We start from the raw sequence: 15420 nt of genomic DNA, 5'->3' as shown, positions 1-15420 counted from the left end.
AGATCCTCAGCAAACACTGATAAAAGTGGATGCCCCATCTGAGGGGGCAGAGGCACCGGTGTGAGGTTAGTGAGAACCAAAAGAAAACAAATCAAAAAGGTAACCAAAAAGGAAAAAATACAAAAAAAACGCTAAATGTGAAGTGGCGCTGAACGGTCATGTAGAGCAGCGCCCAGGCTGGATTTATCAATCTAACGGGGTCCAGCCTGGAGAAAGACCCTGCCCCTGTAGAGATGATGCCTGGACAGGCAAAAGAAAAAGAAGAAAAACGACCCCATGCTTGGGACACAATCCCCTCCAGGAGTGCCGGCGTACAGATCCTCCCTTTCCAGGGGTACGCACTGCTCGTCCTTTTCCGGGGAAGGGAGTGGATGGAGTCTTTAAAGAGCTCTCACAGACGCAGCTCATCTTTGATTAATATCATGGAGCTGTGATTCCAAAGTCAATCCTCCAGATCAATGTTTATGGAAAGAGATAAGGAAATGGTTGGAAAATACAAAATGAGAAAACTGCAAGTTGCTAAGATATGGAACAACTAAGTGCTAGTAATCTTGAATTCTAGTTTGAGGCAAAAGACACAAAGTCACATTAAATTCTTATCAAGGGAAACATTTTAATGCTATTTCTATGAAGCATTGAACCGCAAGCACAAAGTAAATGAGAAATATAACTCTAGGAGTTTGCTACCTTGTAGTTAATGCCAGTTTTCTTTTTTCTCTTACTTATTTCAGCACAAAAGTTACCAAAGAAAATTTGCTCCTTGCCAATATTGCTCTGCAGCCCTGAGTGTTGAATTTATTCTTTGTGTTTTCCCTTTTTCTTTTGATGTTTCCCACCTCACCACTGCCTGACACCTGCTTGTGAGCTCTAGGTCAGACCTTACTGGCATTACGATATCTTAATCTTCTCAGGCAACCAAATATTTCAGCAATCAATCATGTTTAGCAAAGATGAATGGTAACAGACTTTTTTACCATGTTAAAATTTGTTTAAAGAATGATCAGAAATTAGCTTAGTCCGTCCATCTTGGGCACTCACTCATCCACTACTGCTCAGACTCCTCATCCCATACCTGTTTTCCTTTTCCTTGTCATTTTCTCTTCAATATTGGAATGAAAAGATCACAGTAGAAAACAAAATAAAATATTAATAAATGAGAAACACTAACGGTAGAAATAGGCAACATTAACTTCAGTTCTGTTGTTTTTTATTTGTTTCTGACGATGTTTACTATGACATCTGTACTGCTATTGAAGTTTTATACAAACTGTACACAAAAAAATAATATCATTACAGTTCGTGATGGGTTTTCTTTTTCCTTTCTATTTTCATGGGATGACTCAAAGGCAGAATTGTAGCTTATACCTGTAAATGTGCTCAGAGGGAACTGTTTGTCCTCTGTGAGTCTGCCTAATGATTTTTTCTGATGACTGTAATCACCTCTGAGGTGTAGTGTTTGGAGCCCCACAGGATTCAGAAATTACATAAAACTCTTTATTCAATACAGACCCATAATGCCGAACTTCAGTTGAAGTAATGCACAGGGAAGGTAAGTGAGTATTTTTCTGCATCAGAATAGAGCAATATAGCTTTTAAACTGTTTGTGTTTGTGATGAAGAAGGCATTTTATTTTTAAGAATCAAAGTGAGCAATTTTGCTCTAACTGCAGAGAATGAATAATCTCCACAATGTGTAGGCTTCAGTTATTTTTTATATGTGAAAATCATGGTATCAACAAAATAAATAGGATTACAAATTCATGTCAATGACTATGGAATACAATGCAATATGGTAGTTTTTCAGAGGATTAAATTTATTTCTTCACATCACTACTAATTTGTATCAAAACAGTGTTGTTTTATAGATCTGAGTAAGTGCATAGGCATACTTGTTAATAGATATGTTTTAATATACTAGTATTTTTGTTAGAATTTTTTTAGTTTTTTTTAAGCTCAATTATTTGACGTTTTATATAAACCAATAGATACTACTTTGCAAAAACCTTGATAGATTCTGCATTGTTGTGCTTTTAAGTATGTTTTAGTTACTTTAGCATTTGAAATTGCATCCTCATTTGTACTTTACCTTGAGCAGTAGTGATCAAGGTTGTCAAGATTATGACCAATGTGAATTAGTTTGACACTGTCCTTAGTTTGCTCACTATGGTTCTGTTGTAGCTAATTAGGTACTTAACAGGATAAAACCTTTACTAAACAACTCTAACCAACTCACCTTCAGGTGTTCCTTAACAAATGCAGATTAGATTTATTAGCATAGACTTGTAAAGCTTCAAGAAGGAGAATATTTCAGATGAACATCAGTATTGATTGGTTTCTGCATTACAGAAGGGAGACTGCTCAAAAATTATTTTGCTTGACAGTGAATAAGCTGCAGCTACTGTAAACCTTTTTAATACTGCTGAGTGCAATACTTTAAGTTTTATTGTTTGAATAATATCATTTATATTTTTTAATCAGTTCATCATCCCATATACTTTGTGAGGATAATTATATATATATATCATTAAAATATAAAAATAAAATAAAATAAAAAATATATCACTGTCACTTTTTGGCAACTTTCTTCACTGCAACTTGACTGTTAACTGTTAAATTTAGCAGATACAATTGATATTCTGGATCTAATGTGATAGTTCCTATATTTATTGACAGTATAATTCTGTATTATTATCTAGTGATAAATATTGATTTACTATGAAGATGTGGAACCAATGTATGTCCTTAGAAACAATAAAAGTATCATATATTACATCTTCTGATATAAATTGCTCAAAATAAAAACTGCTATAGAAATTTGTCTTGGAAGACGTAACTTTAAAGACTGAACTGATGGCAGACATTATTTGATTCTTGTGAATTCTTGTGAATATAGATCCATGTCTCATTTTAAACAAAGCAAATAATGTAATATTCACTTTAATTAACTTCAAATAACTTGCATTTTCTTCTGAATAGATACCAGCAATTTATACTAAAAATTGAAGAGGAACATTAGAAGAGCACTTTAATGTTGCCAGCAACAGATCATTTATATCCTGGAACTACAGTATTGTCTTCAACAATAACATGTCAAACACCAGGTCACAGGAACAGCAAAACTGTTGTTGAACTGACTGATAAAACTGGCTGAATCATTGTGTAACATCTGTATAATTTCAAATTCCACTTTGAAAAGTGCTAGTTTGAAACTTTGAGTAGTTGTTGATGTCAATAAGGTTAAGATCCATATTGTAAGGCCGCAGTTATTTTTTTAGATGAAAATAATATGTCTTTTCTTCTTTCATGTTTCAGAATAATTTAGCCATGGATGACATGAACCAAACAAGGGTCACAGAATTCATTATTGTCGGATTCCCAGGACTTCAGGACTCTCAGAGCAAGTCTGTCTTGTTTGCTGTGTTCCTCACATTGTATCTCATAATTATATTAGGGAATCTTCTTCTTATTGGCATATTTGCAGCAGATGCAGGCTTACACACTCCCATGTATATGACAATATGCAATCTGGCCATCATTGACATTACTCTTCCTACCTTCACTGTACCTACAATGTTAAATGTGTTCAGGTCTGCTTCTTATGCTGTTCCCTTACCAGCTTGTTTCATCCAAACATATTTCTTCCTGGCTTTAGGCTGCGTAGAATGCTTTATACTTTTGATTATGGCCTATGACAGATACCTTGCCATCTGTCACCCACTGCATTACCCCATCAAGATGAGCCCTAAATTCACTTTTAAACTCATTATTATCAGCTGGCTGGGAGGATTCCTCTGCCCACTATCTCCAGTCATTATGGGTATGACAAAGCCATACTGTGGACCTAACAAAGTTTTACAGTGCTTCTGTGATTTTTCTGGAGTGTTACGCTTGGCTTGTGCAGACATTGTCTTGACCAGCTATGTGGCTTTAGCTGTTGCTATGTGTGTGTTATTGATCCCTGTCTTCTTCATCCTTCTTTCCTATTTGAAGATTGTTAAATCAGTTCTCCATATTTCAAGTCCTGAGGGGAGGATCAAAACATTCTCCACATGCGGCTCACACCTGCTGGTCATCTCTGTCTTCTATCTAACAGCAGCAGGTGTCTACATCTCCTACAGGATTCCTGAGACTTCTGTGGACTTGCGAATCTTTGGGGCAGTGTTTCAGAATGTCTTCCCTCCCCTCATGAATCCCATCATTTACTGCCTGAGAACTAAAGAGATCAGAGCCAGTCTGATAAGAACCTTGAAAAAGAATAAATTCTTCCCAGGTGTCTGGTGAGAAATTTCAGTCACCTGAGCCCTGTTAGTCAGAATTGCAATTAACATTCTCAAATATAGTAATGTTACCCTTTCTACTGACATCCAAAGCCATCATCACAATCCATACCACTGCTGCTGAGCTGCTATCCAGATCTCAGAACTGTATCAACCATTGTTAGTCAAGATGTCCCAAATCTCCATTCATAATTTAGAGCGTTTTGTGGAAACAATATTGCAAAATGTTATAGCTAAAACTACTGCACAACACCCTTGAAACAGGGGCTACTTTCTAATATTCTGGCAGATAGATTCTCACATTTAGAATGTTACATCAACTCTCGGACATTGTAGGTGTATTTTTTTTTGTTCTTCCTCCTAGATAGAAGCATTCTATCTCAGAAGAAGTGGAGGTTGGTTTGCCAGACATATAATGGATAGAGCTTGAATGTTGTGAGTAGGTAAATCTCTTGGAAGCACCACTAGCTCCAATCTCTATGATGTACGTGATTATATGAGCAAATATTTATAAAGCACTGAAGGGGCAACATGGTAGCATAGTGGTTTGCACTACTGCCTTGCAGCACCAGGGCACTGCATTCACCTCTGAGACAGGTGCTATCTGCATGGAGCTTGTAAGTACCCTTGTGTTCACGTGAGTTTCCTCCTGGGGCTCCAATTTTCTCCTACAATACAAAAAAAATACTGGTAGGTTAATTGGTTTCTGGGAATATCTGCCCTATGTATGAGTGTGTATATGAATGTGTTTGTGTCTGTGTGTGCCCTGTGATAGACTGGCATCCCATCCCAGGTGTACCCTGCCTTTTAAAAGTTGCTTGACAGGGATGGGCTCTGGCTTTCCCATGACCTTGAATTAGAAAAAATGTTTAGAAAACAGGTGGATGAAGAGAAAACAACTTCAACACAGAAATGGACAGAATAAAAATAAAAATGGCTATACAAAGTCAATAGTCTCACCTTCAATGTTGGGTGCCTTTTAGGCCAAGGCTCACCAAGGCTGGCAGTCATGCTCAGGTAGACATATTATCCATGCTTGAGGTAGACATCCTTGGGGTGAACTCAATTTGGTAAGCACATAGGTCTGTGAACACTTGGTGAAGTAGTCAGTGGGCAACTCACCCCACTCACTCTAGGGATATAATCTAAGGACACAGATGAGATGTTCCATCTAATAGACCAGCCGATCCCATGCAGGTGTCCACTCAGTTGATCCTACTCGATGGTGTCTCTAATGAATGGATTTCATTTTATTAACTTAATATATGGACAATATTGTTCCCTACCTAGTGTGGATATCCCAAATAAGGGTAGCTGTATAAAAACAAACAACAAATAAATGAACGAAAATAGATCTGTAGCAAAAATATCACAACAAGATAGGATCTACTGTTGCTTCAGCTAGATTTAATTCAGTTTTTCTCAACATCAAAGATATGTGAGAATCCTCAATGTCTTACTCCCATGTTTTTTTTATCTGATTTGCCTAGTTATCAATTAAAAGTGGCAAACAATGCTTATTTTGCATCATGGATCTGGCCGCTTCTACAATTTCTGTTAATGTGTGCATACTTACAAAATTAACATCTGTAGATGCTGCTGTGTGAAATGCATTTGTTTTTTTAGAAGTACAAAATAATACTTAAATCATAGCACCAGTTGTATTAAAACATAGCCATCGTGACTTATTTTAAAATGCAAAATACAATGGAATTGTGTAAAGTAAGCACAGTTATGACTAAAACATTATGCATTGTTCTTTACCTGTGGAATGAAACTGTTATTAATCTTTTTATTAAGGATTTATCATTTTTGAGTTAAAGTTCTTTGGTGAAAGTAATTGATCATTGTTATTTATATTTAAAACAGCAATATATTTGAGAAAGTTGAGAATGTTAAGGCTTTTCTTTGAATTTTGCATTGATACGTACTTTTTACACCCTTTGTAACTGGGATATGAATATATTGACAACTATTGTTTGTAGACTAATTATGGTTTTGATGTAGAATATGTATTTTGTAGAATTATTTTTAATCTATAAAATGGAAAGTTTAATTTCATTCTGTTTATACAATGATAAAGGATTAATTGCTGCAATGTGTCTGGTATTTTATTTTGATTTTAGTGCATTGAAAAATAAATGGTGTTTTTGAAAGAATCCTGTCTTTTCTAAAATTTAGAATCTATTGCAAGAGTTCCAGAAAAGAAAAATAATTTCAGAAAAGGCATCCCAGACGTTTTCTCATGTACATTTTCAGTTTTGCATCCGACTGATACTTTCTTATTGTCTATCACTGATATACTTACATTTTTAATAATATTAAAATATAAAATATTATAAATGTCTACAAAGAACTTTTAGCATGTGAGCATTCAGTTGTTAACCAGCTATGAGAGGGACAAAGAACTGACTTCAGGTTTGAAAATAATTGTTAAAAGAGGTAATAATAATAATAATTGCTTACACTTATATAGCGCTTTTCTGGACACTCCACTCAAAGCGCTTTACAGGTAATGGGGACTTCCCTCCACCACAACCAATGTGCAGCCCCCCGGATGATGCGACGGCAGCCATAGTGCGCCAGAACGCTCACCACACACCAGCTATTAGTGGGGAGGAGAGCAGAGTAATGAAGCCAATTCATAAATGGGGATTATTAGGAGGCCATTATTGGTAAGGGCCAATGGGAAATTTGGCCAGGACGCCGGGGTTACACCCCTACTCTTTTTGAGAAACGCCCTGGGATTTTTAATGACCACAGAGAGTCAGGACCTCGGTTTTACGTCTCATACGAAGGACAGCGCCTGTTTACAGTATAGTGTCCCCGTCACTATACTGGGGCATTAGGACCCACATGGACCGCAGGGTGAACACCCCCTGCTGGCCCCACTAACACCTCTTCCAGCAGCAACCTTAGTTTTTCCCAGGAGGTCTCCCATCCAGTTACTGACCAGGCTCACACCTGTGTAGCTTCAGTGGGTTGCCAGTTGTGAGTTGCAGGGTGATATGGCTGCTGGTGTATGTTGATTCAAATAGTGAAAAAAATTAACAACACTGGTTTGAAATCTCTGTGTATTTTTCTCCAAAAGTTATTGACATCTGAAACTTTGTGTCTAAAAATAAATAAGCATTTAAGTGACAAACTGAAAGTTATGAGAAATCTCACCCTTAACTAAATACCAAATGTTTGACATATTTAGGTGATTTCCTTAAGACACTATTGAAGTTCCAAAATCAAGTGAATGTTGACTTTCAATCTAACTTAGTTGTGGTGTGTTTAAGAATCTTCAACACCCAACCACTGAAACACTGACAAATCTGGTATCAGAGCTGTCTGGTTTAATTAGAAAAGAAAACATTGGGCCAAAATTGGGAAAAAAATAGAACAACATTCTGATGCCAGGTCTAGTATGTACACTCCACAAAACGGCAAGTTTTCCAAGAAATGCCTTTCACACTTAGAAAAGATGCATAACAGTTTGATCTGCACCCTGTAGATGGAGTTTGAGTTTATTCATACCTGTACATGTAGTGACGTTGTGTGATGATGTGTGAAAGATCTTGATTACATCATGACAGCCCACAAAGCATGTAAAAAACGTCTCACAGATTTACAATGTCTGACTTGACACTTTAGTGTGGAAAATGTTATCAGTGTAATCAAGAATTGTGATCTTTCCTTTGAAAACAATAAGCCAGCCCCAGTAATAAAATGCAGTAAATAAACTAAGTGAATCTTCATTTCTATGTCAAAAACCTGTCATTGGGTTGCATATTGTAGAAAACTACAGTCAGGTATAGTTTTTATCATTTGTAAACTTAATTTCTTTTTGGCTTATTAGAGTTTTATTGCATGTGCAGCTTTCCTTTGCGCGCCAATAATTGCAAGTATGACCTAGGTTGCCAACCCCTGATCTATAGACTATCACAAAGCAAAGTTCCACTAAATTAGCTGATAAATTCTTAAAATAAATTAAATGAGCAATATCTGGAGTGTAATACTGTCAACAGATACATACGTAGCAAAGCAGAATGTGAGAGGTGTCAAACTTCATACCACAGTATCACGTTACAACATTTGTATTTTTTCATCTGATGCAGGACTGCATTACCCTGCAAAACTGCCAGGTATTGCACAAAATCCTTAAAGTAGTGCAGCTGAGTGTGGCTTTTATACAAATTGCCACAATATTAAATGTTTATTATACCATTAGTGCTTTCCTGAGCTAATCATACTGCATGCATAGTGTACTAGCGACAAACAATTTCATCAAATAAAATGATTACTTTGTTTATCTGTACAGTACAGTATGTCACAATACCTTATACACTAATATTTTACACACTCCCATTTTGGATACAATTATTTTAATTACACACAGTAAACAGAATTATTAGTAATTGTAATTAAATAATACACATTCTGTATAAAAAGGAAGTCAGATTAAAACTTTTGAGTAGTGATTTGAATGACTTTGTCAATTGTGTACTGTACAGCAAGCTGCTTGCAGCTAATACAAGTCTGCACTATAGTGTACTGTAGTTGATGTACTGTACTATATACTGTAGTACTGTAAAGATATCTTTGGATATGACCTCACACAATTCTTTAACACGTGTGGCGTGTCTGGAATTGTAGTGTTTTTGTTCATGTATTTGGCTCATGTGACTGGTGTTTTAAAAATACAGTACATACTGTAAATGAAATACTTCTTGTTCCATTTTAAATAAACCATTTCAAAATAAAAAAGGAGTTGGGCAATCTTAAATCACACAGACATGTGCTCTGTTTGTGCTGATTTATGCCATTGAATGGCATTGTTTCTGATGCTTTCATTCCTGACATATAGCATCTTTTGTGACGGTCAGCGCGCACATTACTAAAAGGTAAGGACTCCTCTTCTATTAAAAGTCCCGACTGTCTTGTCTGATCGATTGGGAAGTCTCTGCTCCTTGCGAGGATCACCCGAGATGATGGAGTAAACATGAGTTCCTAGATACCTCTGGCCCAGGGAAGACACCGGTGTATGTAATGGGTGGTGGGCTGTAAGTCCAGAATTTGGTCTGGCAGGCGGTGATCCGCGGTATTGTGTGCAGGCGTTCGAAACTGGTGTATGCCTTAATTGCGCGTGGAGTTTTCTGAACAAGTTTGGACCTTTACCGTAAGGCTCAGGATCGGTGTGGGCCTTAATTGCGCCCGGGGTTCTGAAGCTTGAGTGGTGCTTTAATTGCACGTATAAGCCAGGATTTGGTCCTGAGATTAGCTACGCCTTGATCGTGCACGGATTGGTATGGCATGTGTTTTTTTTGTTTTAGAGGGAACATGAAAGATGTAGATTATACATGTATGTTTTTTGTGTTTTCCTCCATTTAAAGGGAGCAGCAGAGACGTAGATGATAGATGTATGTTTCTGGTGTTTTCCTTGTTTGTGAACACAAACACACGCACAACACTAACATAAACACACCTCATAATAAAAGAGCAAAGCACTAATAGCAGGATTTAAAGGACGTTGAGATCCGAGAATACAGTAGCTCTGACTGGAGCCCAGTGCGTAAGTCCGCCCCAGGGCAAAAGCAGCAATGCTGGCGTTCTGGGGATGGTGAATTACTGATCCAGGAAGGGAGTCCTTGAGGTCTCGTTTCTTGCCTGTGAACAGTGCGGTGTAAGTCCTCTCTAAAGACTCTGAGAGGCATTTAGATCTGGAGGTAACAGACGCCCTTAGTTGAATAAGTGCAGGAATGCACAGGATTTCCAAGTGAAAGCATCCCCCTATGAGCTGTTACCTCACACACAACAAAGTAAATGAGTAGTGGAAAGGTCCAATTATATATTGGAAGAGTGTAAGTTGACGGAAAAGGAGGAAAAATATAGGAAGAAGCTGAGTTTGTCAGAGGGAGTTTGGGGCGAAGATACCTGTAAGAAAGCATATGAGTATTGGTATAAGCACAAGGATGTAGCTGCAGCACTGGTGTGCGGCCGGCACCAGTGGTGGCAGATACATGAGAGAAAAAGAAAGAGAAATCCGAATGTGATTACTAAAAAGTGTGTTTACAGGAGAAAAAATACTTTATTCTCTGCAAAAGAGGAACTACAGCAGAAGCTAAAAGAGGCAGTGCAGGAGAATCAGAAACTAAAGGAAGAATTAGTTCCTGGTCGCACGACACTAGTTAATGTGCTACAACCGTCAACTAAATTATATCCTGCTCTCCCATAGGGGAACAGACAGGCAGGAAACGAAAATAATTGGGATCAATTCCCACAGTGGCCATATGGAGACGGGGGGTCTGATTGGGATGACACTTGGTGCAAGTGTGATAAAGACGGATTAGGGACTCCCCTATTAAAGGATCTGTACTCTCACCCGAAGTGGGAAAGGCCTTGATGTAGCGGGGGCTGGTGTTGCTGATGACAGCGCTGCTCTTAACTCTGTCTCGCACCCCGTTGAGGGGGTCCGCACTCGCACCTGCCTTCCCTGATTCCCCCATACGATCAAATCCAAAACCGGAAGATATTGACCGGTGGGCTAAGGAAGTACCGCATCCGAAATTAGGAATGCAGCGAATCTGGAGTGCGCTTCAGGAATTAAAAGATACATGTAGAAGTGAAACAAAATACAGCGCATTGTAGTACAGAGAGAAAAAATATATTCTTGATGTATGTGTGTTTTATGAATTTGTGTGCTGGCATGTACGTATGTGTGTGTGTAAAAGACTGCAGTGCGTAACTGTGAGTTTTGGTATAGTAAATGACGGTGCGAGTGTGTTTAGCCAGCCGGACTGGCTAGTGACTTAACTTAAGAGACTTGACAAAAGCAAATGATGAAAAGCGACTTAAGAGACTGGAAAATATAAAAGCGTCTGAAACATATACTGTAAGTATAGTATAGGTGGACTTAAAGGAGTTAGATAAACAGTTTTTGTATTTATAGTTCAGGTGGGTAGCTGCGTCAGCATGCGTAGGCTGCAAAGGAACAAGTAATAGGTTTATTCCATGCTGTGTTCTCTTTCTTCTTTTTTTCAGCATGGAATAAACCTATTACTTGTTCTTTTGTATTTATATACAATTAGTTGAAATAGTTGAAACAGAAGTTGAATTTATTTGTCTGGCTTGAAACCAGATACTGCAGAAAACGTATGCAGGATGAAGGGAGCAAGGACCTCCCCTGTGGTTTAACTGACAGGGAAGGGCAGTGAAAAGTTTATCACCCAGCTAAGAGCTTTGTCTGGGGAGAATAAACAGTCTGGTGAGAGATCTGTTTACCTAAAAATTAGATCCTGTAAATCCCTTGTAGCCTCCCTAAGTCTGTCCCAGTCCAGTGTGTAAAAGGAGTTAAACCTAAAATGTACTGTTAATGGTGTGTTGGTTTCTCTGAATGGGATACTGGAGCACTACTGTCATGCTTGTCTCACTTCACTGTTCAACAGTGTGCTATAGAGTACTATATATGGGGAGTCGGCAGGAGGCCACGGGAGTACTGGGGCAGCGAGTTTTACTTGCTGAGTACCAGATCTTAACATTGATTTTAACATTTACATGCACTTATCACCCAAATGTGGGTGGTTCCATCCCAGATCTATTGGTTGGGATGTTATGCAGCATTACAAGGAATGACTATACAGAACAGGGTATCACGTGGCTTCAACTGACCTCTGTGATCACTCAGTATGTTGATGATATTCTGAGTGCTTCCCCTGATGAGGAAACCCACAAATCTGAGCTGCTTCATGTTTTAGAGTTTCTAATATTAAGCACTTATGATAAGGCCCTTTTGTGTTTAGGATTGTGTAATTTTAACAGGGCCTGGGTGCAATGTTTTTACAGGTGAGCACAACTTTTAACAGATCTGCTTAAGGGGGGAGTGCAGTCCAAGGACAAGATTGCCTTGGTTCCAGCAGCAAAAGCCACCTGTAATAATTTGAAACAAGCTCTTACAGGGGCTGAGAGTGGGGTTTCCTCAGATGGATCAAGCATTCCTTTGTATGTAAGTGTGGAAAATGGGTTCTGGGCAGCTGTGCTGACGCAGGAGCATGGAGGTAGGCACCATCCGGTGGAATACTATTATACCATTAGATGCTGTAGCCAAAGGGTGGGGGGCCATGAATATTTAAGAAGATGTAATACTGTTTACTGATGGGTCCTCTCTGGTGCATGAGGGAGAACAGAGAGCAGGCTGAGCTGTTAAAACAGAATTCGATGTACTAACGACCGGAAAATGACCCTCCACTGCCTCAGCGCAGCAAGCCAGTTTACAGCCCTGATGGAAAATTGTAAAAAGAAAGATGTTAAAAGGTTATATGTATATAATGTATGTATTTGGTGTATGTATGCCACAGTTCTGGATGGCTGTGGAGAAATAGGATTCTCTCACCACAGCAGGGACTCCAGTTTAGAATACTAGGTTTGTCTCTGAACTGATTTGTAGTTTTGCAGCTGCCGACTGAAGTAGCTGTAGTGTAAATAACACAATAAATAAATAATTCCGGTAACTCAAGGGAACAACTGTGCAGATGCAGATGCCAGGCGAGCGGCACTGGGAGAGCAGAAGTCTGAGACCCCTGGGAAACCTCTATTGGTGAAAAAGGGAGAATTCAGGTTGAGGCCTCTAATAGACATGGTTAGAAAAGAATGTGAAAAGAATGTGGGGCTGCATGATGATGGGGTGTGGGGCCGTCAGCACACCAGATGCCCTGCATGCCCTCACAGCCTAATGCCCTTTGTAGCCCGACAAATTCATGCCATCAGGCACCCAGGTGAGAGTCAAATGGTGTGCCGGCTGTCCCGAGACTGGGTAGGAACTGGGTTTAACGCAGTAGCCACTGATATTGTATTTCGATGTGATGCTTGGCAAAGGAACTCTGAAAGACCAACTGATGAAATATCAACTGAATGCACACCGTGGGTAGATGCTCTACCTGCAGCCCTGTGCAGTCTGCGGGCTGGAGCAAATGGAACTGTGAGACTGAGCCCATTTGAGATCATCACGGGCAACCAATGAAACTCCCTGGAGGGCCAAGTTTGGCTAACAGACTGTTGAATTTGCTAACTAATTCTCTATTACAGAATTGTAGGTTTGTTAACTGAAGCGGAGCACAGGGCTCGTGAAGAGGTGCTGGACTCATGGGGACCTCCAGTAGAGGGAAGACATGACCGGATACCTGGCAAGTGGGTGTGGGTGAAGAAGACATACTCTGCATGCTGTTGCAACCCTGCTGGGAGGGACCATATTAAGTGTTACTGACTACTCTGCCATCTGAGTGACAGGATGAGACGCATCGCACTGTCACCGAGCCACTGCGTCAAAGACTGAGTGAACAGAAAGAATGATGTTGTTACCGTTTCTGTGTCTGATGCTTCCTAAGGTGGGCCAACAGTGTGCTTGTTAGGCCTGAGGAGCATTACTGGGGAATATGGTATCAATACATTCCTGGTGTTGTCATATCTATCAGCCAAAAATTATAATCAGAGTTGGGTCTATATTGCTATTCCAAGATCCTGACAATAGATCTCCACATGGGGTCTGCGTTTGGGTCCTGGGGTGGAACTTTATTACAATATTTATTTGTAGGATTAGTATTGTTTATATGTGTAATTGTAACCATCACTTGTACAAAGACATTAATCACATCTTGTTGTAACCGTGGAACGCACAATGTCACGGTAATACTTTTCTTGTACACCAAGAAAGGAAAGATCTGCCCTGACATTGTTTGTGTAAAAAAAAAGGCAGCACTGACGTATGCCATATTTTATAAGGGGGGAATGAAGAAAGATACAAGATGTAAAGAAGGGGATAACCGATAAGGATTCCAGATGCCAGCTAGGAAACCCCCAGGGAGGGTAACCTAAATCCCTGACTATTTGGCCAAGAGTCTGTGAACTGTCCAAATACCATGACCTCCCCCCTTTACCATAATAATGAGCTACGTCAGGAGCAACAGGAAAGGGCTATATAAACTGAAAGTTTTGTATCGGTACTTTGAACAATACTTCGGTTTTGTTGTTCCTTGCGGGAACAAGACTTCGGTTTTATTGTTCCTTGCATGCAATAAACTCATCTGTTTAACTTCATCTTGGGATCCAGAACTTATTTTCTCTATTACAACATAACACAAAAATAATATAACTCAATTCTGTTCAATTGTTTTATAGTTTATAATAATTTATAGTAACAAATTATTTGAGTGTCTCTTTGTTCTGAGCAGCTCTTTCATCTGATCACAAGTCTGATCCTCTTCTAATCATACAGTTTAGGTTTTTGAATCTCAGATTCATCATGTCTCTAATCCTTTCCTGGCGATTAGTTGGTAAGGCCCCTTTGCCTCTGGATTTGTCTAAGTTCACAAATGTGACCCATCCCCAGTAAGTTCCAAAAGTCACCAAATTCCAAAAGAGCAGCATAATTGTTGGATCTTGCTATTCCATCTAAACCAATGCATTCCACATAGAGATTTTCCTCCTTTTCTTGGCTGATGGATAAAATCTGTATATCTTGGAGAATCATATAGAACCTTGACATCAGTGAATTTTTGCTGTGATGTGATCCTTGTTGATGATGTTTCCTGAGGGGAGAGAGACAACAAGAACAACACTTACCAATTTCTGGGTAGTGGTGAGCAGAGAGACATGGGTGGCCCATCCTGACCCGGTGTGCACAGAGACAGCTTGTGTTTGGCTATAGGTGGAGGGCTGTGTGGAGACATGCATTTAACTGGTTACTGCAACCTGCATGGCTTAGCCAGCTATTGTTCAGGCGGTGATGGGCTGTACTGAGTTGGCTGCTGTAAGATGCTGTCTCCTGCATCATTGACAGTGTCTCCAACTTTCCAATCCTTCCTAACAATGAATCATACAGCTCACACATCTCCTGGAAGGTGTCCACATAATTCCACTTCTTAAGGACTGGCACTGCCTATGACAGATAAAAGAATAAATAAAGTAAACAATGTTACATTATAGTGTTACTTTAGAACAGACTTCAAAATACAGTAAACTTCTCTGTCCTTCCTTCTTACTGCTTTTTTCTTAATGTCTTCCTGATGATCTTGGAAGATCACTTTGAGTAGGCAGTGTTTTCCTGATTAAGAGGCTATGAAGAAATAATAAAAATAGAATGTGGAAATCAGTACAGCAGTAATACT

General features: G+C 39.1%; 1 protein-coding gene across 1 annotated transcript; it reads left to right on the top strand.

Annotated features, from left to right (window-relative positions):
- Positions 1-3323: 3323 nt before the first annotated feature.
- On the top strand, positions 3324-4280 carry LOC148836381 (olfactory receptor 6N1-like). Its single transcript, XM_088914152.1, has one exon. It carries the CDS (start codon positions 3324-3326, stop codon positions 4278-4280), a length of 957 nt encoding a protein of 318 aa, XP_088770278.1.
- Positions 4281-15420: the final 11140 nt, after the last annotated feature.

The sequence above is a fragment of the Atractosteus spatula genome, chromosome 4 (genome assembly GCF_055471065.1).
Source record: "Atractosteus spatula isolate fAtrSpa1 chromosome 4, fAtrSpa1.hap1, whole genome shotgun sequence".
NCBI lineage: Eukaryota > Metazoa > Chordata > Actinopteri > Semionotiformes > Lepisosteidae > Atractosteus > Atractosteus spatula.
This window is presented reverse-complemented; position numbering and strand designations above follow the sequence as displayed.

Excerpts from the sequence above, each read along its gene's own strand:
- LOC148836381 (XM_088914152.1), top strand. The coding sequence starts at position 3,324 with ATGGATGACATGAACCAAACAAGGGTCACAGAATTCATTATTGTCGGA.